The 25353-nt window shown below is 31.5% G+C and overlaps 5 protein-coding genes across 5 annotated transcripts; 4 read left to right on the top strand and 1 right to left on the bottom strand.

Annotated features, from left to right (window-relative positions):
* Positions 1-691: 691 nt before the first annotated feature.
* Positions 692-2880, bottom strand: LOC105765681 (UV-B-induced protein At3g17800, chloroplastic). Its single transcript, XM_012584885.2, has 3 exons — positions 2623-2880; positions 1667-1962; positions 692-1593 (listed from the first exon to the last, which is right to left on the bottom strand). Exons 1-3 carry the CDS (start codon positions 2749-2751, stop codon positions 783-785), a joined length of 1236 nt encoding a protein of 411 aa, XP_012440339.1. The 5' UTR covers positions 2752-2880; the 3' UTR covers positions 692-782.
* Positions 2881-4382: 1502 nt separating this feature from the next.
* On the top strand, positions 4383-9200 carry LOC105765677 (extra-large guanine nucleotide-binding protein 3-like). Its single transcript, XM_052625351.1, has 8 exons — positions 4383-5606; positions 5699-5836; positions 6315-6419; positions 6517-6702; positions 7141-7318; positions 7688-7932; positions 8180-8349; positions 8463-9200. The coding sequence occupies exons 1-8, from the start codon at positions 4599-4601 to the stop codon at positions 9043-9045; spliced, it is 2613 nt and encodes an 870-aa protein (XP_052481311.1). The 5' UTR covers positions 4383-4598; the 3' UTR covers positions 9046-9200.
* A 2679-nt stretch (positions 9201-11879) lies between these two features.
* Positions 11880-13334, top strand: LOC105765680 (U-box domain-containing protein 21). The gene has a single exon (XM_012584884.2). The coding sequence runs from the start codon at positions 11964-11966 to the stop codon at positions 13248-13250; it is 1287 nt and encodes a 428-aa protein (XP_012440338.1). The 5' UTR covers positions 11880-11963; the 3' UTR covers positions 13251-13334.
* Positions 13335-16705: 3371 nt separating this feature from the next.
* On the top strand, positions 16706-17671 carry LOC105762300 (mitogen-activated protein kinase kinase 9). The gene has a single exon (XM_012580168.2). It carries the CDS (start codon positions 16706-16708, stop codon positions 17669-17671), a length of 966 nt encoding a protein of 321 aa, XP_012435622.1.
* A 5395-nt stretch (positions 17672-23066) lies between these two features.
* On the top strand, positions 23067-24304 carry LOC105765682 (mitogen-activated protein kinase kinase 9). Its single transcript, XM_012584886.2, has one exon. It carries the CDS (start codon positions 23126-23128, stop codon positions 24095-24097), a length of 972 nt encoding a protein of 323 aa, XP_012440340.1. The 5' UTR covers positions 23067-23125; the 3' UTR covers positions 24098-24304.
* Positions 24305-25353: the final 1049 nt, after the last annotated feature.

Raw genomic sequence — 25353 nt, 5'->3', positions numbered from 1 at the left:
TTATTAAATTTTTAAACATATACAATTTTACTTATTTTAAAATGTTATGTTATAATATTTTATTCTAAACTTCTTTTTATGTGATATTAGTTATATAATATATAAAAATAAAATATGATATTAAAACATTAAAATGAATTGGCTTGAGTTAGACCGAGTTCAAAACTTAAATGGTGAAATCTAAGTAAATTAATATTTTAAACCAGCTTAATTTTCTTATCCAAAACCATATTTCAACTATCAGGACCAAGATTACTTCAAATGATAGAAGTACAATGGAGGCTCTTGTATAAGGAGCCGAATTGCATTTTGCCCCTCTATTCAAAAAGTAAATAAGTTAGTTCCTGTACATTAGATCAAAAAACAAATGATCCTTTCTATTAAAAATTCATTCATTTTTTAAAAATTGATCATTGTATGTCAACATAAGGTACACTGGTGTGATTTTTACATCAGTTACGCCAGTTTTTAACAGTAGAAATGGATGAAATTTTTAACAGATAGGACCAATTTGCTTTTTAATTTGATGCACAAGGACTAATTTTCCCGTTTTTGAGTAAGGGGTAAATTGCAATTTGACTTCTAATACAAGTACCTCTATGATACTTTTACCTACCTTAGATGCATTATGTGATACAAATTCCTAACAGCAAAACATAAATGCATAGAGAATGATCAATGCAAAAGTATCAATCACCAAAATTTACACTTTATTAAACCATAATATAGTAAGAACTCCACTACTAAGTTTTTACTTTAACAGGGACGCAATTGAAAAATATCTAATTCATAACAAAATGGTACCTTGAATCTACGAAGCTTTCACCATCCCATAGAAAAGAACCAAATGTGATAGCCTCCAAAACAAGTTTCCTCAAACCACCAAAGCTAATCTTAATAAGCTCATCTTTGGAAGAATCAACAGTACCTTGAGGAGTTAAAACAATCTCAGGTCTTCCGAATAAAGCCTCTGTTTGCTTCTCGATAATGCTAACAGCTTCTTTCGATCTAATCGTAGCAAACCTCTGAAGAGTATCCCCATCAAAGGACATTAAGTACGTCCGTAACCGAGAGGGCTTTATCCTGTTCCCAAAACCTCCAGACCACGATGAGACTTCCAGGTGTGATGAAACAGCTAGATAATCCCCTGCAGGTCTTATGTCTTCTCTGACAGCTTTCTCGATACTACTTCCCTCACTATCTGAACCATTTGGAAGGATTTTCATGGTCTTCTCTAGTTGAAATCGCTCGTCGACCCGTTTTAGGAAATACCCATACATCACCGATGCAGCATAGACCTGCCCGACCCTAAGTTTACTAATCTGTGCAACGGATTTTGAATCATTCAATCGATTTCCCAGAATGAGAGCTAGGTGGCTTTGGATCATTTCATAGGCTTCAGGCGAGTGAAGCTGCTCGAATTTCTCTTCTTGGCTCGGCCAAGTATCTACTTGACCCGAAGAATTTTTAGAAGAGGGAGTTATTGCAGGCACCAAGGAAACATCGGCATCCATAAACTTCTGCACAACCAGTGCATAGAGGATCTCTTCCAAAGCTCTTTTTCGCTCGTTCGCCTTAACCTCAGCAATTCTCCTGTACAGCCAAACCTTTACCATAAGCTATACAATTTCAAGATAAGTCCATGATAGTAAGATGAATCACCAACCTATACAACACCAAATCCGTGCCTGATGCAGACAGTTCTTCCTTCTTTTGCTCAGTGTCCCACTCAGTTTGAAGCTGTTTAAGCTGCTGCTCAACTGCTGCCGGCACAAGATGTGGATGACTTATCAGGATTTGAGACAAAAATTGCCCAGTTGGAGACTCCATCCTTAGGGGAGCAATTGGATCAGATGGGTCAGTCGAGTCGGGAGACGACGATGCCCTTACAACTATGCCTCTCCTACTCTCCAAAACCATCCTTTTATTCCATGATCTTGAACAAGCTAGAGAAGAATAATGCTGCAATGATACATATATCACACTATATCAGACAGCATCAATCACAAAATGTTGCAATGATATATATATATATACACGAAACCATCCAGACCTAAACAACATAGCAATTAACAGACATCGATCACCCATTTCCATTATGAAGGCTTCTTCATAATCGAAGACAAATCACCATAATTGAGTCGAACAGGAATCAGAAACACATTCAGAACACAAGAAAACTTTTCAAATACAACCCGTTCAATTGATACCAATCCATAACCTTTTCATTGAGGGCTATACCATGCTACCCTTGATACATGGCCACAATTCATTCAAAAACCACTGTTACCTCTCAAACTCTTGAGTGTGGTAATTTAATGTAAAAAAAAAAAATCTGTTTAATAGACTCCATAGACACAAACTGGAAATGAAGTTTCCATTCAACAAACATGATAAATCATTAACATAAACCCTACATTTATTAAAAAAAAGAAATCATAATCAGCAGAGAAATGTGTTCTTCGGTTGGTGTGTTTACAAATACATGCATCAAAATCTTCCCTTTCAAATAATTATATGAAATTAAGGATCTAAACTCGGAATATAAGTTTAAAAAACGAGAAAAAAAAGGATAAAACCCAAAACTGGTATAAATGAAAAGAACAGTAAGCAAATTGAAACCTTAATCGGGAAAGAGAGGCGAGGTCTGGCAGCGTAAACAGTCGATCTGGTAACGGAGCTTGAAGGTGGTGGATGTAAATGTAAAGAAGATCCAACCAAAGTGGCGGTGGCGGCGGCGGCGGCCTCCATCTACGGCGGTACTAATACCGATGTAATTTTCAATAAAAGGATAAATTTGTTACGGATAACATAAAAGATTGTGTTGTATAGTAGCTGCCGGGTTTTTTGAGCTCGAATGGGTTCTGACTATACCGGTCCACGGTTCGGGTGGTTAGTTTGTTGAGTTGGTTTTGGATGGACTTTAATAATTTTGAATTAATTGAAATTCAATATTAGTTTAAATTAAATAGATTTTAAATTATATATTTTTAATATTTTATTTATTTTATTAAGATGTATCGGTTTAGTGAATTAAGTTGACTCCAACTTGAAAAATATTTTAGAATTGAGTAATGATGGTTGAATTTATGAACACTTTTTAGGTAAATGTATTATAGAAGTCCTTATATTAAGAATTAGATTGTATTTTTTCATTTTATTCACAAGAAAATAACAGATTAGTCTTTGTATGTTAGATTAAAAAGCAAACTTATCCATTTTGTTAAAAAATTAATTCATTTTTAATATTAAAAACTGACGTGGTTGATGGAATAAACAAACAGTTACACATGACATGCCATATGTACCTCGTGCTGACATGCATGAACCACTTTTTAATAGCGATTTAATGAAATTTTCAGTAAAAAAAATCAGATTTCTCGTTGATATAACTTATGAGGATTAATTTATCTATTTTTTTGAGTTGAGAGAGAGGAAATAATTATAGTACATCTACGTCCATTCAATTAACGCCACGTACCACATTTATAAAATAAGTCAACTGTCAATTATGTATTACATGTAATAATTAAATTATATATATATATAAAAAGCAATTCATCAATGAAGGATGATCGAATTTTTATATAAATGCAATGATGTGAGAATGGAAATCACATATCTTATCATCGTTTAACGATTTTATACAATCATTTTTGAATTCGGTTGGAGAATTATGAGGTTTAGTTTAAATAGTTAATTTTAAGTCGATATAAATTTAGAATTTAGTAAAGTGAGTTTAAATCTTTGATTTTTATTTATTTATTATCGAACCGGATTGTTCAGATGGATCAGACAAGATATATTTTAGACTTAATTAAAAATTGTTCTTAATTATACCTATTTTCTTAAATGTGCAACTCTTTTTGTCTATTCATTTAACCTCAAATATTTTCAAACCTTAACATCGTTAGTCCAAAAAAAGAAATTCCATCCAGAAGCTGCCATGTCACTATCCACATTTTAAAAATTTTACATGAAATTCTTTTAAAAATAATTAAATTTAAATTTAAAAACTAATAATTTAGAGGGTTTAGAAGGGGAAAGGAATATGATGCCATTTTGAAAACAAATTAAACCCCAATTGAGTAGATGGAAATTTAATTACTATAATAAATTTAATTAAAAATAATTTTTTTCATTTTTCCCAGTTTTTTTAAAAGATAGAGGTGGCTGGTGACATGACAGCTTCTGGTTGGACTAAAATTCTTTTGAACTGACGGGGGTAACGGCAGTATAGTTAATTTTGAATTAACCCTGTATTTTAATAGAGTTTGAGATTACAACAAAAATCCAAATATTTAGGTACGTTGCACTCGTTTGTAATTTGCCATCAATTATAAAGCGCTATATAAAGGTCCCCAATGGCGTGAGTTTTGAATTTTATTTTCGCTTTTAGGTAACTCATTTTTCCAACTCGAACTCCTTCAACCTGAGTCATATACTCTGAAAGCGTCAAATATAACGGACTGATTCTTCAGCGTTAATTTTTCCTCCGTTTACTTTCTGCCAACTCCCTAACGGCTGCCGTAGCTGCCACCTGAGGTGGAAGCTCGGACTCGAACTCAGAGATTCAGAAACTCGGAATCTGACTCACCATGGCAGCTAAAGAAGCTGAAGAAGAGAACAGAGCATGGGAAGATGTAATTAGAAGAATGCTACCGGTCGGAGCTCCGTTACCGGACGAGGATCATCTCGATTACTCGATCGCTATTGAATATGAAGGTCCTCCTATTCCTTATGATGTTCCTCGTGTTGATCCACTCGATCTCGATTCCCTTTCTGCTTCTGATATATCTTCTATTCCTGTCGCTGCTTCAATCCCTAGTAAACCTAAATTCTCTAGTTTTAAAAAGAATCGGTATGCTGTTAGAAATGGAAGTCCTTTAGAAAGTCAGAGACCCTCTTCAGCTTCAAGATCTCAGATTGATTCTCGAAACGGGGATTATGATTCTGAGATCGAGGTTGATAAGTCGCCGCCACCGCCGCCGCCGGAGCAGTCTCAGCAGCAGCACCCTGATAAGAAGAATGTTGTTGTGACGTTTAATACGCCGAAAGATTCGGAAACTGATGATGGTGAAGCAGAAGAAGAAGATGATGATGATGATGGGTACACTTCTTCGCAATCCAGCGTGGCGGGTCGTGGTGCTTTATTGGAAAATGTGGAAACGAGGGGGATAGTGAAGCAGAAGAAGAGAGGGATTTGTAGCAGGTGTGGGAAACGGAGTAGATTGAAGGAAAGAGAGGCGTGTTTGGTTTGTGATGCGAGGTATTGTAACAACTGTTTGCTTAAGGCTATGGGTTCAATGCCTGAAGGAAGGAAGTGTGTGAGTTGCATTAAAAAGCCTATTGATGAAGCTAAGAGGTCTAGACTTGGGAAGAGTTCCAGGCTATTGAGGAAAGTTTGCAGTCCCTTAGAGGTTCAGCAAATAATGAAGGCTGAGAAGGAATGCGCGGCCAATCAATTGAGGCCTGAGCAGTTGGTTGTGAATGGGAGACAATTGAATCATGAAGAATTGGCTGAGCTTTTTGGGTGTCCAGTACCACCTCAGAAGTTGAAGCCTGGCAGGTATTGGTATGATAAGGATTCTGGATTTTGGGGAAAGGTAAATTTCTGTATTCAAAATAGATTGTTCTTGTTATTATTATTATTATTATTATTAGTTTCATGTGTTTGACCTTTGAATTGGAGTTTTAGGAAGGGGAAAAGCCTGACAGTATAATTAGTTCCAAGTTGAATATTGGTAGTAAGCTGAAAAAGGATGCTAGCAATGGGAATACAAGGGTTTTCATCAATGGCCGCGAAATCACAAAGACTGAGCTTAGAGTGTTGAAGGTACTTAAATTACTTCTTTTCTTCTTATTGCATGCCATTTCTTCATTGCTGCACTCTAAACAACATGAGAGTAAAGAATTTCTTAGATCAAAGACTAATTTTTTTGTGTGCTTGCCTTTTATTAAGCAAAACCTTCATTTTATTTTTGATGATGTTTATTGGAAAATGCATAAACTCAAGTTATTGGAGTTAACAATTGAAATGCTACACATATACATAAATTATACTTCTGGTGATAGTTTGTCATGGTTTGGTGTATGAGGAGATAAAAGAATTCATTTATGGAGTCATGCTTAGAAATTAGAATATAGTTGATACTTTTCATCCAAAATTTAAGGTTATCCTGGTAATATATTTTCACTCTCGAAAGCATGATTCCTAATTCTGATGGTTGGAACAGTTTTTTTATCTTTTTTTTCAGCATGCGCACTACTTTGTATAATGGTTTGATTCGATTTGTACTTTAATTTTATTTCAGCTGGCAAAGGTACAATGCCCCAGGGATACTCATTTCTGGGTATACGAAGATGGATCTTATGAGGAAGAAGGTCAAAATAACATCAAGGGCAAGATATGGGAAAAGGTTCTCTTGTAATCTTTACACTAGATATAAATTCTAAAATTCAATGAGTGATTGAATTGGTTTTTTTATTCAGTAGAGTTTGATTTTTGGTAGGCAGGCTTTTACTCGTTTCTGTTGTTCATTGTTTTCCCTGCCTGTACCTCCTACAAATCCTCATGGGCCACAAGAAGATCCAACTACCTTTTCAGGGAGGTCAGTGCCTGAGTATTTGGGGCATGGAAGGGTACAGAAGTTGCTACTATTTGGGTTGGAAGGATCTGGAACCAGTACCATCTTCAAGCAGGTATGGTTTCTGTTTCAAACTATTTTGACTGCTTGCATTTTACTTTCATTTCTCCTGCTTCTATAATCGTTCCTTGTTAAATTTAAGTTCCATTATGATTAGGTAAAATACTTATTGTTGTTTGTGTCTACAAGCATCTGTCTGATCCTTCCTTGATATATTTGTTCTGGTCTCATTCTTAATATTGGCAAATTCGGTATTTAAAACAATACCCTAAAAATATGAACATTTGTGGAAATAACTAATTAAAAATAATACCCTATAAGCATGAATATTTGTGGGAATTACTTGTTTTCTTTCAATTTTCACTTTTCCATTTGTAGCTATCTGGATTGAATGATTTGACCAAGTATAGGATCTCTAGCAACTTCAACCTTTCTTATGCTAGAATGATTGTTCTTTTGTGGTAACAGATTTTCTTTTCAATCCATTGAACAGGCAAAGTTTTTATATGGAAATGGATTCTCTCCAGAAGAGATGGAGAACATCAAGCATATGATTCAAAGTAACATGTACAAGTATCTTAGTGTATTACTTGAAGGACGAGAGAGATTTGAAGAAGAAGCTTTATCGGAGTTAAGAACTAACAATTTGGATGCTGAAAAGTCTGATTCAGGTCTCGATCCTAGCCAGATTTTATGACAATTTTTCTGCCTGTCGGATCCTAGCCAGTCTCAGCCACTGCTTTGTTCTGTCTATTTAACCAGTCTTCATTAATAGATATTTTTAGGATTATTAATGAACTTTTTAATGATCTATAAAACCAAACGTCGTCAAGAAGCATGCTTTCTGAGGGTAAGATGATGTTTGCAACCTGTGGAATGTTAGGAGAATCATTAGAACTTAAATTTAACTTTTTAACATAAACTATACAATTTTGTTTGAATACATGAAAGTACATTTGTGATATTACATGTAAATAGAGGGTATATCTTGTTTCCATGAACAAATAATGTTATGTGCTAATTATGAAAATTGATTTCAGATGAAACAGGAATTGATGGAAGTAACCAGTGTATCTATTCAATTAACCCAAGGTTCAAGCATTTTTCTGATTGGTTATTGGATATTGTGGCTATGGGAGACTTTGATAAATTCTTTCCTGCCGCAACCCGGGAGTATGCACGTACTGTAGACGAGCTCTGGAAGGATCCTGCCATTCAGGAAACATGCAAGAGAATCGAGGAACTCCATCATCTTCCAGATGTTGCCAAATACTTTCTGGAAAGGGTATGACACATCAGTTCATCGTTGTGTGTTTTATGAAGCATTTAACTAGTCACTGTTCTCAAATTTCTATATTTGCTTTATGGGATTTCAGTAGGAAGGCATTCTTCTTGTTAACTAGATCAGTTATGCAATATTTTTAGTTAATGTCACGTTGTATACAACGTTTAATTGAGCATAGCTCATCCTTGGCTTAGGAATTGTTTCCTCGATTTTGTGTTTGCAACTGTTTTTCTTTTCCTTTCTGCAGGCTGTTGAAATATCGAGCAATGAGTACGAACCTTCAGAAAAGGATATATTGTATGCCGAGGGAGTTACTCAAAGTAATGGTCTTGCCTCCCTTGAATTCTCATTTGATGATAGAAGCCCCATGTCTGAAATATACGACAACAACTTCGAATGCTCTCCTTCCTTGACCAAGTAGAATCTTGTCCCCCTCTAATGGTCCATTATTTGATTTTTTTTCTTTGCTTCTGCCGGAAGTAACTGTTCTATATGTTATATTCTTTTATTGGCAATCACTGTTGTCTTAGGTACCAACTAATCCGAATAAATTCCAAGGGACTTCATGACGGTTGCAAATGGCTAGCAATGTTTGAAGACGTAAGGGCAGTGATCTTCTGTGTTGCTTTAACCGATTACGACGAGATGTGGTCCCGTGGTACAGGCCCCATCTATAACAAAATGTTGGCGAGCAGAGATATGTTCGAGAATCTGGTGAGACACCCATCGTTTAAAGAAATCCCTTTCGTGCTTTTGTTGACCAAATACGATGCCTTGGAGAACAAGATAAACCGAACCCCTTTATCCACCTGTGAATGGTTCAAAGATTTCAGCCCCTTAAGGCCACACCACAACCACCATGCCCTGGCACAACAAGCATACTATTACGTAGCGGTGAAATTCAAGGAACTATATTCATCGATATGCGGCCAAAAACTGTTTGTTTGGCAAACTAAAGGCCGAGAACGCAGATCAATTGATGAAGCATTCAAATATATAAGGGAAGTACTGAAATGGGACGAAGAGAAAAACGAGAACATGTACGAAATCCATGGGGACGATTCGTTTTACAGTACAGAAATGAGTTCATCTCCTTATATAAGGCAAGAATAATTGCAGATTTGATTTATTTAAAAGATTCAATATCTGTATAGTTTATTTGTTTGGACATGGAATAATTAGGATGCAAAATCCTATTACCATGTATATGAATTATAATTTTTTACTAAACAACTTTGGAAGGGATAATATAATTTTTGGCCCCTGAATTTAGCAATGTACTCTTTTTGGCCCTTCAACTTAGCAATTAGATTCATTTTGATCCCTGGATTTAGATGCTATCAAGATTTTATGATGTGGCTAGCGATATTGGAATAGGATCAAATCGGACAGACTGAAAATTGATATAGTCCGAACAAAAGAGTTGAGTTGATTGATTCAAAAATAGCTTGAAAGTGGTAAAAATCGACAATCGAGACAAAAATCAACAATTGAATAGGTTGAACTAGTTGATGATGTGGTAAAATTTTAGAGTGTTAAATCATCAAATTTTTTATATTTTTCTTAATTGTCAAGTTTAAGTGCTAGAAATAGATAATAAAAAATACAAATATTAAAGTAAACCTAATTTTCAAGTTTAGGGATAAAATTAGATTATCCCACCCTAGAGTTTTTATTTTCTATTTTATGGACTGTATTTTGCTTTGACTTAATCCTCACCTGTATCCACATGATCCTTATGACAAATTTGAAAGTGAATACCCCCTATCTATATTAGCTGTATGTATGACTTACGCTTAATAGCCATTGGTTTGAACACGGTTTCCCACTTGTTTGTGAACAAATAAAAAAAGAGTGTCAAATTTTGTTTTTAATCCTTCCATTATCTTCAAATTAAAATTTTAATCCTTTTTTTATAATCTTATTACTTTCTTAAAATACTTTTACCAACACCCAAAAGGAGTTGAAAACAGTGTTTTATTAAGAAAAAATCACATTAACATTTTAATTGAAACTGTTAATTATTTAAACTGATAATGACATTATAAAGGAGAAAAGCCATACTAAATTAAAGAATAGGAATTAGACCCTAGTTTTGACCATAATAAAAGGACCACAATTATAATTTAACCAACAAGTTAAAACACGATGAGAACCCAGTTTCTAGGATTTTGAATTTGGTGAGCCCTATTAGGTTAGGTTGAATATGTTAATAGAAAACCTATTAGAGATTATAAGACATTCAACCCAAACTTTCAACTTTCATACCACCCAATATAATATGTTAATGAAATTGTTGACATATAATGTTTAAATCAAGTCATGAGTCATGTCACATTTCTTTTTTTCTTAAAAAATTATAAAAAGCTTTTAGTTCATAGGGTTTTTTTTTTTTTTAAATTTAGGCTGGACTGGAGCCAAAAAACTTATATAAGGCCTAATCTGTTTAGAAAATTGATATTTTTTTATCGAAACTTATTTTTCGAGCCTATATTTTTGCCTAAACCTTCCAACTTTTCTGGTGACTTGGCCCATAATTAGGTCTAGATTGCATTTTGTCTTTTCTGCTCAAAATATGGATAAATTAGTCCATGTACATTAGTTTAAAGAGTAAATTGATCATTTTTGTTGAAAATTTTATCCATATGTACTGTTAAAAACTAGTGTGACTGACGAAATAATCAGGCAATAATACTTGACGTGTCACGTGTTACTAACGTGTAAGAACCGATTTCTAAGAGTAGAAATAGATGAAATTTTTAACAGAATGACCAATTTACTCTTTTATCTAATACAAAAAAAAAGTAAAATAAAATCTAACTCTTAATACAAAGACCTCTGTGATACTGATACCGAATATTGACATATACATGTTTTTGATGGTCGGTGGGTAAAGAGATGATCATATAATATGGATATAAGAAACAGCAAGAAAATCCAAGTCGACCCGTCAAAACCGCAACCATAGAAAAACATGTTCAAACAAGCTTCCGTTTACTTGTCCGAGTTTGAAGCAAGAACCATCCTTTTACCATTTCCACCTTTGACACTCTAGATTTTAAACCCTCAAAAACAAGCCCTTTTTTAAAATTTTTTCCATGGTCAAAAATTCAATACTCGCATTCCCTAAAAACACTAAAAATTTTTTATTAAGATTAAATTCTATTATTAATCCCTGTACTTTACAAAAGTTGTAGATTTAATACATGTACTTGAATTTGGTCATTTATAGTCATGTGCTTTTCAAATTCAAAAATTTCAGTCCTCGCCAAATAATACTTGTTAAATTCATTAAATTAGAATTTGCTATTCCTAAAATTTGATGTAGAAAACATATTATCATATGTGCAATGTTATGTCAATTTGTTTATTTTCACATATTATTCACTAAAAATTCAGTTAATGGATTAACAATGACCATTTGCGTCAAGACAAAAATTTCATAATTTGGAAAGTATAGGGACTTAGAATGATCCAATTAGAGAATATGGATTAAATCTACAATTGTACACATAATACATGACTAGTAATTGAATTTAATAGAACAAATTTAGTTGTTACTATTTGGGTCTGGAGTAAAACTTCGGAATCCAAAAAGTATAAGGACTAAAATTAACCAATCCGAAAAGTAAAGAGACTAAAATTGATCAAATTAAATTATAGGGACCAAATCCACAACTTTTGTAACGCACAAGGACTGATAGCAAAATTGATCCAAAATATTTTATTAATTTTCTTACATTTTGTGCATGTGAATTAGTCTCTCTTTCTCTACACTCACAAATTCAATTTGAACAATTCTCAATAAACTTTCAACACTTCATAACAAAGTCCTAGTCTTTGAACACCGTGTGAAGTTCATCATCTTCAAATCAATCCCCTGTTTTTTCATTCAAACACTATTATACATATATATATATAAACCTCAATAGACTCCCTTTAACCTTCACAGAAATAAAAACCAAAAACTAACCCATTTCTCAAAATTCGTTCACGTTTGATAGTCTGAAATCAGATTTCAAGCTTTAGCAATGGTTTTCAGTTGGAGAAAGAAGAAACCCAGAAGCTTTAATGGCGATCAAAAGAAAGAGCTTGAGATTCCAAGGCATTTTCTTTGTCCAATAACACTTGATCTTATGAAAGATCCAGTCACATTATCTTCTGGGATTACTTATGATCGTGAAAGTATCGAAAAATGGCTTGATGATGGGAATTTCACATGCCCTGTTTCGAATCAAGTTCTTAGAAGCTTCGATCAAATACCCAATCATTCGTTAAGGAAAATGATTCAAGAATGGTGTGTTGAGAATCGGAGTTACGGCGTTGAAAGGATACCGACACCGCGGATTCCTGTGAGTTCGGCGGAGGTCTCGGAGGTTCTGTTTTCGATTATGGATTCAACGCGACGGTTGGATCGGTGTGCTTGTCTCGATTCTTTGCATAAGTTAAAAAAATGGGGTTTGGAAAGTGAACGGAACAAGAGGTGCATTGTGGCTAACGCCGCCGCTGCCGGAGCTATCGCCGCCGCGTTCGACGCATTCGCCGGTGAGTCTGTTGATAAGAACATCAACGTGTTGGAAGAGATATTGTTTGTTATAAACTGGATGTTCCCACTTACCGAACAAGCTCAACGGTACATCGGATCACAAGCTTCATTACATTGCATTGCTCTGTTTTTAAAATCCGAAGACTTATCATTGAAACAGAACGCCATTACCGTCCTCGCAGAGCTTTTGTCTTGTAACCAAAAATACACCCAAGCATTGACAACCATTGATGGAATCAACAAAACCCTTTTTCATTTCATTGATAACCCAATTTGTCCTTCCATTACCAAACCATCTCTCACTTTGATTTACGACATGGTTTCACTTTCAAATGAAAACACCACAACAGAGTTCATCAACATGGGCTTAATCCCTTTACTTTTAGAAATCATGATCGATTCCCAAAAAGCAATATGTGAAAAGGCATTAGCCCTTATAGACCAGCTTTGTGAGACAGAACAGGGAAGGGGATTTGCTTACGATGACGCTCTTGCAATGCCGGTTTTAGTGAAGAAGATATTACGAGTTTCAGAACTGGCAACAGAGTACTCTGTTTCGGCCATTTGGAAACTGAGTAAAGGTGACGAAAAGGCTTTAATGGAAGCTCTTCAATTCGGTGCATTTCAAAAGCTTTTGCTGCTTATACAAGTGGGGTGTAATGATAAAACCAAAGAGAAAGCTACTGAGCTTTTGAAGTTGTTGAATCCTTATAGGCCTGGATTGGAATGCATTGATTCTTTGGATTTTAAGAACATCAAGAGATCTTTTTGAAATTTTCATTTATTTTAATGTAAAATTCTTTATTCTTTTAAAAATCTAAGCTAATACGATTCATCATTTGTTTAGGGGTTTCAATTTTTCACTCTAAAACTGGAGTTAAAAGAGGTAATAAATAGATTTAATATTTACTATTTACAACCTATCTTTTACTTTTTAGTATAGTTAATATTTTTAAAATTCGATCGTTCTATAAATGAAATATTTTATTTGAAATTAAACTGAAAATTGAAAAACAATTGAAAGATATTTTGTATACTGTAAATGTTAACTATGGTATGATTTTAACTTATTTAATTCTTTCTAATAGTATATGGGCTAAATTATTTTATTTAATAATAGAGGGCTAATTTGATTTAATCCCTAAAATACAAGTATCCTTCAAAATACTTTAAGTTATAAAGTTTTATTTAATGCGTAATTTATATGTGAATTTTGATTTGATTATTTTTATTTTGATTATTTTTAAGTAGAAGGAAGTAGCATTGTTTCCTTATTGAATAAGTAAACAATTATGCTTATATAATATGAAAATAGCCGAAATTGTTTTTTTTTTTTTAATTTCAATCCTCAAAGTTTCGGCTTTGGTGGTTTAAGCTGAGAATATAGGTCTTGCAATTTAAGTTTTATTATGTGTGTTTCTAATACGTGAGTCTTCGATTTTAATATATGCGTTTCTCATGAATAGATTTTGTGCAATCTTTTTCGAGTTTTGGTCCAATGTAACTCGAATTTGTACTATACTTATGTTTGTCATTGGCAGAACTTCCAAAATAAAATCATAAATCAAAGGTTTAATATGCCATTTGGTATCTGAATTTGGTTTTATTGTCCACTTGGATTACTTGAGTCAGCTTCAATGTTTAATTTGGTACCTAGATCAAATGATATAATGAATGTTTGACACATGAATTTTAGTTAAAAAAATAAAGATACTTAATTGGGAAAAAATAACTCAAGTACTTAATACTAAATTGAACAATAAAACCAAATTTAAGTATCCATTAACCCATCAAAATTTATATAAAGCAAACAGGGTGCGTGATTTAATATTGATGTGTCGAAATGATATGAAAAATGAGTGTTGAATTTGAAGAAACCAATTGCATATAATAATTATAACAACAACAACAATATATATATATATATATATATATTTTCTAATTAATAATTAATTCATCCTTAAAATACTTGTTACTTTTTGTATTCTAAAATCACATATTATCGGATTGAATGGTTTTTTAATTGAAATATTGATTAAAACTTTAAATATGACAATTTGTATAGTAATTCGCATATACTTCATGTTATTTTCTTGTATATTTATGGGGTTTTTATTTTATTTTGAATATTTAATGATTTTTAAATTATTTATTAGCTAACATATAAGTTAAATAATGTCATATCAATATAAAGTACATATAGACTGTCATGTTAGTTGTCACGCCGACATCATTAAAAAAATTAATATTTTAGTTAATGTTTCTGTTAAAAATTTGAGTCGACTCTTTTTAAAAGGATCGAATAGTAGAAAAAGTAAATATTGATAAAAGGTTAAGAATGATTAGGCCTGATTGGGTGAGTGCTATTGTTTGATTTTGGTAATTGGGTTAGATGAAGTTGGGCTTTTTTATATAGTTTTACAAATTAAAAGGTTCGTTGAGTAATTTCATTAATAAGCATCGGAAATTACAGACATTAGACATGAGTTGGGTCAAGTCTATCTACATTATATTTTACAATGATTAACTTAAATTTACTTACATTTATTCTTATTTTTATATATTAAAAATAATATTTACATTCTAACCTCATATCCCTAATTTCCACAATATTTAAATAAAATTAAAATTTATAAAATTCAAAATCGATTCGACTGCTTTCGACTTGAATTTGACTTAGACAATATCTTTTAAATTTCAAGTTAATCTAATCCGATCCAAATCTAATTCAAATAATAAAAATATATTTAATTTTAAATTTTAAAATTAATTATAAAAATATATTTTTGAACAATTATGAGCTGGCAAACGCATTAATTTTGTTTTATTTAACTAGAAAAATACAATAAAATGGGTTAGATGAGATAATTTAGCATATGACAGGTATAAAAGTTAAAAGTGTCACCAATAATTCTATTTATCCTATATATGTAGAAAAACTATAATATATATGTTTAGATATTAAAAAATATATAAAATGTGAAACATGTGATAATAAAAGACCAAATTTATGATGGAACGTCACGTAGCATATAACTTAAAATGGCAAAATTGAAAATATTTGTCTGGTTTTAAAAATAATAATTTATAGACCTATGTGGAGTTAAATATTTAGTTTATATCATGTGATGTTACTATAGGCGGGTTTTAATTTAGTTTGTTGGTTATAATTCTGTATTGTAATTACTCAAACAATCCGTTTATAATAATTTAATGTTTATGATTACTTAAACATATTTATATTTGTTATACTTTCAAATATACATATATTAGAGTGAAAGAATCGATAACGGATTACATTTGGGGCATCGACATTTTGCATGTGCCCGCTTATTTATGACTAAAGGGACCAAGCAACATTTAGTCATTAAATTTAGTTTCTTTTCAATTTAATTTTAAATTAGAATTTTTTAATTTGGTCCATAAAATAAATATTAATTTTATTAAAATTTGAACTTATTTTAATTTTTGAATAGTATAAACACAAAATTAATTGGATTATTAATTTAAACTGGTAGTATAATTAAATTATACAAACTTTTGGAGGAATGGTTGGTATGGTATCCCACCTCAATTTATTAATCAACTAATGCATTACACTTAAAAAGTATCTATACAATTTTATTTTATTAAACACGTATATAAAATTTTAATTTCGATTTTAAAATTTTGTTTCTCTTTCTATACTTGTAAGCATTAATTTTAAATTTTTGGATTAATTTTTATTGGTACGATTTGATTTGACTTAGATTTATCAATATTATATATTTTAAGTTAGGAAATAGTTTTCATCATAATTTGTATTTATAAATGTGGTATAATAATATTTAATTTAATTCTTTTAATAATAGAAATATATTAAAAAAAGAACGTAATAAAACTATATATTAATTCTATAAGCTAAAATAAAAAATAAAGAAATAAATTTAAGAACTCAACAGTTTCACCTCTTTCAAGTAAATCGTACATTAGTATTTATTATTTAATTTCCACCAAAATAATGAAATGTTAATATTTATCCAAGAAAAAATTAAATGTGAAAATACTTGGTCGAGTTTGAGTAGGATTTGAAGTTTAAATAATATAAGAAGTTATTTATAATTTAAAAAACTTACTTGCTTTCTTCACTTATTACTTTCTTTCTTTTTTTTCACCTGAAACCCTAAATTTTCTCACAAAATTTTACCGTCATTCACCGTAAAATCCTAAAATTTACCGTCCCTTCACATGGCAATAGTTCGTCACCAACGACATATTAATCTCCGCCTTGCACTGCCCTACGTTACCGATCGCCGCCCTCGATTCCCCCTCCCACTCCCTCCCTCGGAGTCCACAACCACCGCCGTAGCAGCTTCTACAGTCAATATCCCCGCGACGGAGCTCGAGAGACTTGGAGTACTTGGCCATGGGAACGGCGGCACCGTATACAAAGTCCAAGACAAACGCACTTCAAAGATTTATGCACTGAAAGTCATTCACCACGGCGGAGACGAGACAACTCGCCGGAAAGTTTACAAGGAGATTGATATTCTACGTAAAACTGATTCCCCTCACGTCGTTCGATGCTACGAAACATACGAGAAGCCATGGGGGGACGTCGCGATTTTAATGGAGTACGTGGATGCCGGAAATTTAGCTACCCTTCGTCGTAAAAAGGGTACCTTATCGGATCCTGAACTTGCTGATATAACCAGACAGATTTTAAAAGGATTAAGCTACTTGCATGGCAATAAAATAATCCACTTAGACATCAAGCCTTCGAATTTACTCGTTAACGACAAAATGCAAGTGAAAATCGCCGATTTCGGCGAAAGTATGATCATGGATCGGACGTCGGATTTATGCAATTCGTACGTTGGAACTTGTGCTTACATGAGTCCGGAGAGGTTCGACCCTAACGTTAATGGCGGTAACTACAATCTTTTCCTTGCTGATATTTGGAGCTTGGGAGTCACTTTAATGGAACTTTACGTCGGCCATTTTCCACTTCTACCGGCGGGAAAAAAACCCGACTGGCCTTCGCTTATGTGCGCCATTTGTTTCGACGATCCGCCTACCTTGCCACCGACTGCTTCCGATGAGTTACGTAACTTTTTGGAGTGTTGCTTACAAAAGGATCCTAGTAAGAGGTGGACTGCATTTCAGCTTTTGGAACATCCGTTTTTGATCAAATATACGGCGAACGACGATTAAATCGAATCTGAATGCCCAATTACTTTTATATTTTGGATTCGGATTAATAGATTGATTTTTTATTTTGTATAGACAGGAATTGGTTTCGTATATTCTTGCAGTCAAATTGACTGTTTTATAGTATGCTACGAATGTATTCAGTGGTTACATTTTGTTATTATTCCTCTAAGTTATGAATTTTTATTTTATTTTTTCTTGAAATTTTAATATTAAATTAAATGGTAATTCTTAACTATATTTTTAAATCGATAATATGTTTAATGTTTTGACAATACTTTAAAATTTTAGTTTTAATAAAGATTAAATATATAATTTACACAATTAAAGAATTATGTACATTAGTCACGGAATTAAGTGAGATAATAAGAGTCACTCCTACTTTAATTAATGGTTAAAAATATAATCCTCGCCTTGAATATGACAATTTTACGAGGTAGAAGGTTTATCACTAACACCCCCACAGACAGCATGTACACATAATGTGAAACTCGAATATTAATAGTAAGATTGGGAGAAGTGGTGAGACAAGTCTAATCAAATGTGTGTAGCTCGAATACGATTAGACAACCCCCAAATTAAGTTCCTAAATATTATCCACTCCCCCAACTAACTAAGTCGACACAATAATAATAATATCATGTCGGATTTATCTCCAAATGTTGCTCTCTTTCCAATGTATCCGTAACCATGATGTGATGTTCCCATTATCTCATAAATTGTAGTCTCATTTGGATATTTTAAGATTAAATTTAAATGAATTCTCATAATTTTTTATTATATTGAAGTGAAGTGGTGTGAGCATTTCTTCACGTGATGTAGTGACATTGCACCTTTCTTTATCAGAGCTTTGATCAATACGTTGATTGATGGTACGTTTGACTACATCGTGTTGTTACCTTTTCTTAACAGCTCTTTGATTTGGCTCTAACAACGTCGGGTCTTGTAAATTGATTGTCTTTTTGTAGTTATGTATCTTATAGTTTGATATATCTAATTTTTTAAATCAAATTTCTATTTTTGAATTTGTGATTATCAAATTTAATTGGGTCACCAACACAATTATGAAATTACAACAACACTCATTCTTTTAAATTATCATTAATATTATGATGATGACATTTTTTTATTTTTTCGTAGTTTTATATCATCCTTAAATAAAACAATTATGTCCATCTAGGGAATAAAATGTAAAACTCGGGGTTATATGAATAATTCCATTTTGAATCATCCCAAGGTGAGTAGAAAAAAAGTGATACTTATGAAGTAACGTCACGTATTATACAACTTGAAACTTTAAAATTAATTGGCCCATGTTTTTCTTATTTTCGGCACATGTTTTATTAATTTTCCTGATATTTTGGATTTTTCTACATTGAGCTTTTCGATTCACGAAGCAACATAGCAGCAACCTGATTATACAATTTTTAAAATAATAATCAACGAATAAGCCAATAAGGGTTTTTCACTCCTAGTAAAGCCAAATTTCATAACTTTTTATTCTTATTATTTCCTTCTGGATTATTTTATATTTATATTAATATAAGGCGGCGCTTATTTTTCTTAATTCTCCGAAAGTGATATTTATTATTGCTATAATTCGAAAACTTTCCATAGCTCATTCTCAATTATCCATAAATAAGAGGGTAAATGCGCTTCAACGCACTCGAACTCGCGTCCTATTGCATTGGCAACAATGCCATGCCAATCGACATTAAATAGGATAAAATTTAAATATAATAATAGTTAAATACAACTAAAAATGCATTATTTTTAACAATGGAGGTCATGAGTGGTAATACCATACATACCAAATGCATTTCTATTTATGAAAATTAAATTTTATCTTATACCATTCTTTATTTCTCTCGTAAATCTAGCTAGAAGAAATATATATTGGCTATAAAATATAGACCAAAAAATGACTTCCATGAATTAGGGTGTAGAAAAGTTATAGTATGATACATGAAATTCCATGAATTAGGGTATTATGATATCACATAAATGTGTCAAATTCATAATATTGATAAATATATGTCAAACTTTTCTTTTTCTTTTTGTAGTTTAAGACAAATTTGACATTAATAAGAAAGGATTTTTCATTATTTGTAGAGGTTTCTATTTTAAATATTATATATAAGATTAATATTTTATTTATAACCATATAAATAAGGTTAGTCTATTAAAAACTTAAAAAAACTAAATATAATGTATTTTTTTTAAACATTAATCTCATTATAGGTTCTTATTAAACATGCCCTTTTCTGATGCAATGTCTAGAACTGCCCATTGCCCCTCCCAATCCTTAAATAGGAAAATAATATATGTTTCAGTGCATTCAAACCCACGTACCCCTGCACTAGCAATAATGCCAATGCCAATTAAACCAAGACTCAATCAAAATACAATGCATTATATTAAATACTATAAAATTTAAATATAATAATAAAATAGTTTAATACAAGTTATCAAAAAATATAGATCAAACTTTTCAAAATCATGAGTATTATTTTTGGTAATACTATACATACCAAATGCATTTAATTTTGTAAAAATTAAATTTATTTTAGCTTAAGACTAACTAGAAGAAATATATATTGACTATAAAATATAGATAAAAAATTGACTTCCACAAATTAAGGTGTAGAAAAGTTGTAGTGTGATATATAATAATTCCATGAATTAGGGTATTATAATGTCAGATAAATGTGTCAAAACTTTCCTTTTGAATTTTGCCATTTAAGTCCATTTTGAAATTAATAGTAACTTTGCTTTATGTAATGTGAGAGTAGTGACATTTAAATATGCATATATAGTTAATTAAGAAAATATAAATCAATGAAAATCTATGTTATTATTAAAATTCGGTGTTCGGATTAATTGTGTATCAACTCGCTTAGGAAATTATAAAATTTCCGTCTATAATTAAATTAAGTCTTATTATTTAAGAGTATTTTAGTAAATCAATAAGAATATACATACAAGGATTTGAACTCGCCAATTGGATTGGTGAAATATTAAATTTACCATTCAACCAAAACTTTTCTTTTAATATTTTTAATATATGCACAATTTACTAACTCCACCAATTGCATATCTATACAACTATTAATAAAACCCTTGATTGATTTGGTGTCACGGGTTATTCGGGTTAAAAATAAGTCATATTATTCAAATGTATTTTAGTCTTTTATTTGAACAAAAACAATAAAAATATGCATATTGTGAGTTTGAATCATGACAATTGAATTGGTAAAATCTTAAATTTATTACTCAATCCAAACTTTGCTTAAATACTTTTTATACATTCTTTAATATACACAATTTTTACGTTTCATTGTTTATTTTATGTTATTTTAAACACATATATATATTTTAAATCAGTAATTTCTACGTACATACGCATATGATAGGATTTTTAATATTTTCAATTTAAAATTAAAATCATTAATTGCTTGACACATGGTAGAAGTTCTTGTTATCCAAATTTCTAAAGAGATTTTAAAATAATTTTATCATTTCCGTGTTATAAATTATTTCTTTAATTGAATGGTTATCTTAATTGTGATACAAATTCAACCAAACATTTATATATATATATATATATATATATGGTATAAATAGATAAATTTTATTTTATAATTTATCTCGAGAATCTTTTATTTTTTAAATATTAATGTCTTGGAATACTAATTTAATCATGCATTTAAATATAAGAAAAATATATTTATTTATTTCAAGTTTGTGCATGTATATTTAAAGAATGCCTATGAAAATGAAGCTACAACCATTCCCTTTAGTTTATATATTAATTTATGGAGCATTTCTAGAATATGCCTTACCAAGTGACTCCTCCAAGGATTTTCCTAAAACTGTTAAGCACTTTAAGATTATGATTAATTAATAAAAAACCTAATGCAATATCCATAATTGTATGACCTGTATCCCACCCATTTTCCTAATTACCTAATGCACTTTTTAATTAAAAATTAAATTAATTCTTTACACTTAAGATTATCTATAAAACTGAATTTTTAATTTTTTTAATTACTTGCAATATTTTTCAACAATTCCACCTTTTAAAATAAACCCTACAATATTGTGGTACTTGAAAAACTATTTTTTTAAAAAGTATCGATTTTTATTTTAAATAAATTTTAATTTACATTAACATTTATTTAAAAAATTATATATGAAATACTTCTTTGAGCGTAAATTAAAAGTTAAAAAATAGAAGTTTACTTAAATAAAATAAAATAAAATAAATTTTAGGTAAATTACAAAAATAGTTAGTTTTGTTTGCCTCAGATTACATTTTAGTCACTTATTTTTGAAATGTTACGTTTTAAACACTTATGTTATCGTTTTGTTACGAAGTGGTCACTCTACCGTTAAACTCCATTATCTCCCTAACGAAAGTTTTACATGGTAGTCCAAATGGGTTTTAAATGCCAACTTAAATGTTAAGTTGGCATGAAAATAAGTTTTTAATTAATTAAATTTAATTTGGATTGCCACGTAGGACCACAATTAGGGAGATAATGAAGCTTAACGGTAGAGTGACCACTTCGTAACAAAATGAAACAAAAGTGATTATTTTTGTAGTTTACCTTTTTTTTTTTATGATTTAGAAGAAAAGGAAAGGAAAGAATGAAGAGATACGAAAGTACCAAACTTGAGTATAAAGTCATTTGCTTGATCAAAAGGTAATTCATTTTCCATAGAATACTTTAGTCATTTAAGTCACATGCAAAAATATAAAGAAATTCAACAACTCCCTGCCCCACTAATAGAAAATTATTTTTAAGTTAACGAGGTATTTTTGCTAAAAGTTAAAAGGTTAATATTTTCTTCTAATTTTATCATATATAATTATTATATTTGGGTTTTTGTTTTATTATATTCTAATTTTTTATTTTTCAAAGTTTTATTATTACAAATAAAGTAATACATATATAAATACAGCAACTACGTTTTAGAATCCAACTAGTCCAATGCACAATAGACGATGAATCAAACAAATATATAATAGGATTAGAAACTTCAAAATATCATAAATGTACGTTGCATCAAAAATAAATTAATCATTTTTATTTAAAATTTCTCTATTTATACTACTAAACATTGACTTGATTGATAAAATAACCATACAGTTACATGTGAGATGTACTAGTTTTTAAAACTAAAATTTTTAATCTAATATATAAAGACATTGTAATTACAAATGATGTCTATAAACTCTAAAATAAATAAATATTAGAAAATATAAATAAAATGGCCAACCATTAGTTCATAAATTAAAATATGGGAGCCCAGTTCCGCCCACTATCCTCACACCTTCCTTTTAGCCGACCTATCACTTCACTTTTTTTTTACTTATATAAACTTACTTCCTTTTTTATTTTCCCTTCAATTACATCCTTATTTTCTCCCAAAGCTCTCATCTTTTTCCTTCACATGGCCTTAGTTCGTGAACGACGCCAGCTTAATCTCCGTCTTCCGTTACCGGACGTTTCCGATCGCCGCCCTCGTTTCCCTCTCCCACTCCCTCTTTCCTCCACAGCCACCGCCGTCGCTGCTTCTTCGGTCACCATTCCCGCCACCGAGCTCGAAAGACTCGAAGTTCTCGGTCACGGAAACGGCGGAACAGTGTACAAAGTCCAACATAAACGTACTTTCAAGATTTACGCTTTGAAAGTCGTGTACGGCGACGGTGACCAGACTGTTCGCCGTCAAGTTTTCAGGGAAATGGATATTTTACGAAAGACTGATTCACCTTACATAGTTCGTTGTTACGAAACGTACGAGAAACCTTCCGGCGACGTGGCGATTTTAATGGAGCATATGGACGCCGGCACTTTAGATACCCTTCTTCGTAATAAAGGCACTTTCACGGAGCTTGAACTTGCTCATATAACAAGACAGATTCTAAAAGGATTAAGCTATTTGCATGCACATAAAATCATTCACCGTGATCTTAAGCCGTCGAATTTATTGGTCAACAAGAAGATGGAAGTCAAAATCGCCGATTTCGGAGTTAGCAAGATGATGACTCGGACGCTGGAAGCGTGTAATTCGTACGTCGGAACTTGTGCTTATATGAGTCCGGAGCGGTTCGATCCCGACGCTAACGGTGGTAACTACGACGGCTTCCTTGGTGATATATGGAGTTTGGGGTTAACTTTAATGGAACTTTACGTGGGTCACTTCCCGTTTCTACAGGCCGGTCAAAGACCCGATTGGGCTACACTTATGTGCGCCATATGTTTCGGCGATCCACCGTCTTTGCCGCCGGGTGCTTCCGATGAGTTCAGAAATTTCATGGAGTGTTGTTTGCAAAAGGAATCTAGTAAAAGATGGACAGCTTCTCAGCTTTTGAATCATCCATTTCTGATTAAACATCCATCGCCGGCGTCAGCCGACAACTGAACCGACCGACCCGATCCGATCTAAAATCCGGATACCCTTTTTTTGTAGAGACAGGAATTAATCTGGATTTGGATCTTACTTTTCCCTTTTTGCTTTGCATTTGTATATTCTTTTGCCTTTTCATGCGGCAATCAATTTGCTGTTCCATGATGTAATCTCAAAATTAGATTCATTTTACATTGAAATTTTATCAGATAATTTCCCAAATTATTTTTATATTTTCTTTTACCTATTTTTGAAATTTCATGACAACAAGATATTGTCCAGTAAAATTAATTAATTATTTTTATTAAAATATCATTTATTTTTACTGTTAAAAATTGATGTGATTGATGAATAATCAAACGATTACATATACACATATATTTTAGTACATAATCCAATTTTTTAAAATAATTACTATAATTCATGAAACCAAGTGAAAATTTTTAAATTTTACGTTTTAAAATTTTAATATATTTTGAATATAACTTCTCGCATAATTATAATTTACAACTCCAAAAATAATAATGATTGATAAATATAAATATAAATTTTTTTATTATCCAATCATACATATTAACTAAATAAATTTTAAATATCTACATCTTTTAATTTGAAATGTAAATGTTGCCAACCTTGTTCAGAAAGATATGGAAAATAACAAAGGAAGCAGCACGGGGAAAACTATTATTTAAACATATTACATCGTGAAGTTATTATGGTTCAAGGTGTTTAGCATTTTGTTGTAATAATCCAAGACCCGTAGGCTGCTGAAACATATAAAACAGGTTTAATTCTGATTTTAGTCCTTTTATTATGCTATAATCTGCGATTTAATCAATTTACTTTAATTTGACATAATCTTATATCTTTACTAGGAGGTCCAAACTGATGATGCCATTAATTGCTATGATTAAATTGATGATGTAGATTTTTCGTGCTATTATTTGGTCACATAACTGGAGTCATGTGAAATCCAATCAATCATGTTTAACTAATGATATATTTACATTTTGTCAATTGAACACGTGATCTAATGGCAAACGACTTCCATTTACAAATTTTAGATTCAATACTTATACACTCATACCACTCCTTTTATCAAAATTAGAGGTGAAGCTAGAATTTTTATTAGGGTAGCTGAAATTGAATTATAAGTTCTGGAAGTTAATTAAAATGTAATTTTACCATGTATTAACTTATGACTTCATCATTTTAGAAGGGACTAAATAAAAGTCTTTTCTTCTCCCTTGGTTTCACCTCTTATCAAAATA

This window comes from Gossypium raimondii, chromosome 12, assembly GCF_025698545.1.
Source record: "Gossypium raimondii isolate GPD5lz chromosome 12, ASM2569854v1, whole genome shotgun sequence".
Lineage (NCBI taxonomy): Eukaryota > Viridiplantae > Streptophyta > Magnoliopsida > Malvales > Malvaceae > Gossypium > Gossypium raimondii.
This window is presented reverse-complemented; position numbering and strand designations above follow the sequence as displayed.

What these genes read in the sequence shown, in the direction of transcription:
- LOC105765677 (XM_052625351.1), top strand. Translation starts at nt 4,599, where the DNA reads ATGGCAGCTAAAGAAGCTGAAGAAGAGAACAGAGCATGGGAAGATGTA. An exon ending in ATTCTGGATTTTGGGGAAAG is followed by an intron (nt 5,607 to 5,698) that starts GTAAATTTCTGT and finishes TTGGAGTTTTAG; the next exon opens with GAAGGGGAAAAGCCTGACAG. An exon ending in CCAAATACTTTCTGGAAAGG is followed by an intron (nt 7,933 to 8,179) that starts GTATGACACATC and finishes TCCTTTCTGCAG; the next exon opens with GCTGTTGAAATATCGAGCAA.
- LOC105765682 (XM_012584886.2), top strand. Translation starts at nt 23,126, where the DNA reads ATGGCCTTAGTTCGTGAACGACGCCAGCTTAATCTCCGTCTTCCGTTA.
- LOC105765681 (XM_012584885.2), bottom strand. Translation starts at nt 2,751, where the DNA reads ATGGAGGCCGCCGCCGCCGCCACCGCCACTTTGGTTGGATCTTCTTTA. An exon ending in GCCTCTCTTTCCCGATTAAG is followed by an intron (nt 1,963 to 2,622) that starts GTTTCAATTTGC and finishes GTATCATTGCAG; the next exon opens with CATTATTCTTCTCTAGCTTG. An exon ending in ACGGATTTGGTGTTGTATAG is followed by an intron (nt 1,594 to 1,666) that starts GTTGGTGATTCA and finishes TTGGCTGTACAG; the next exon opens with GAGAATTGCTGAGGTTAAGG.
- LOC105762300 (XM_012580168.2), top strand. Translation starts at nt 16,706, where the DNA reads ATGGCAATAGTTCGTCACCAACGACATATTAATCTCCGCCTTGCACTG.
- LOC105765680 (XM_012584884.2), top strand. Translation starts at nt 11,964, where the DNA reads ATGGTTTTCAGTTGGAGAAAGAAGAAACCCAGAAGCTTTAATGGCGAT.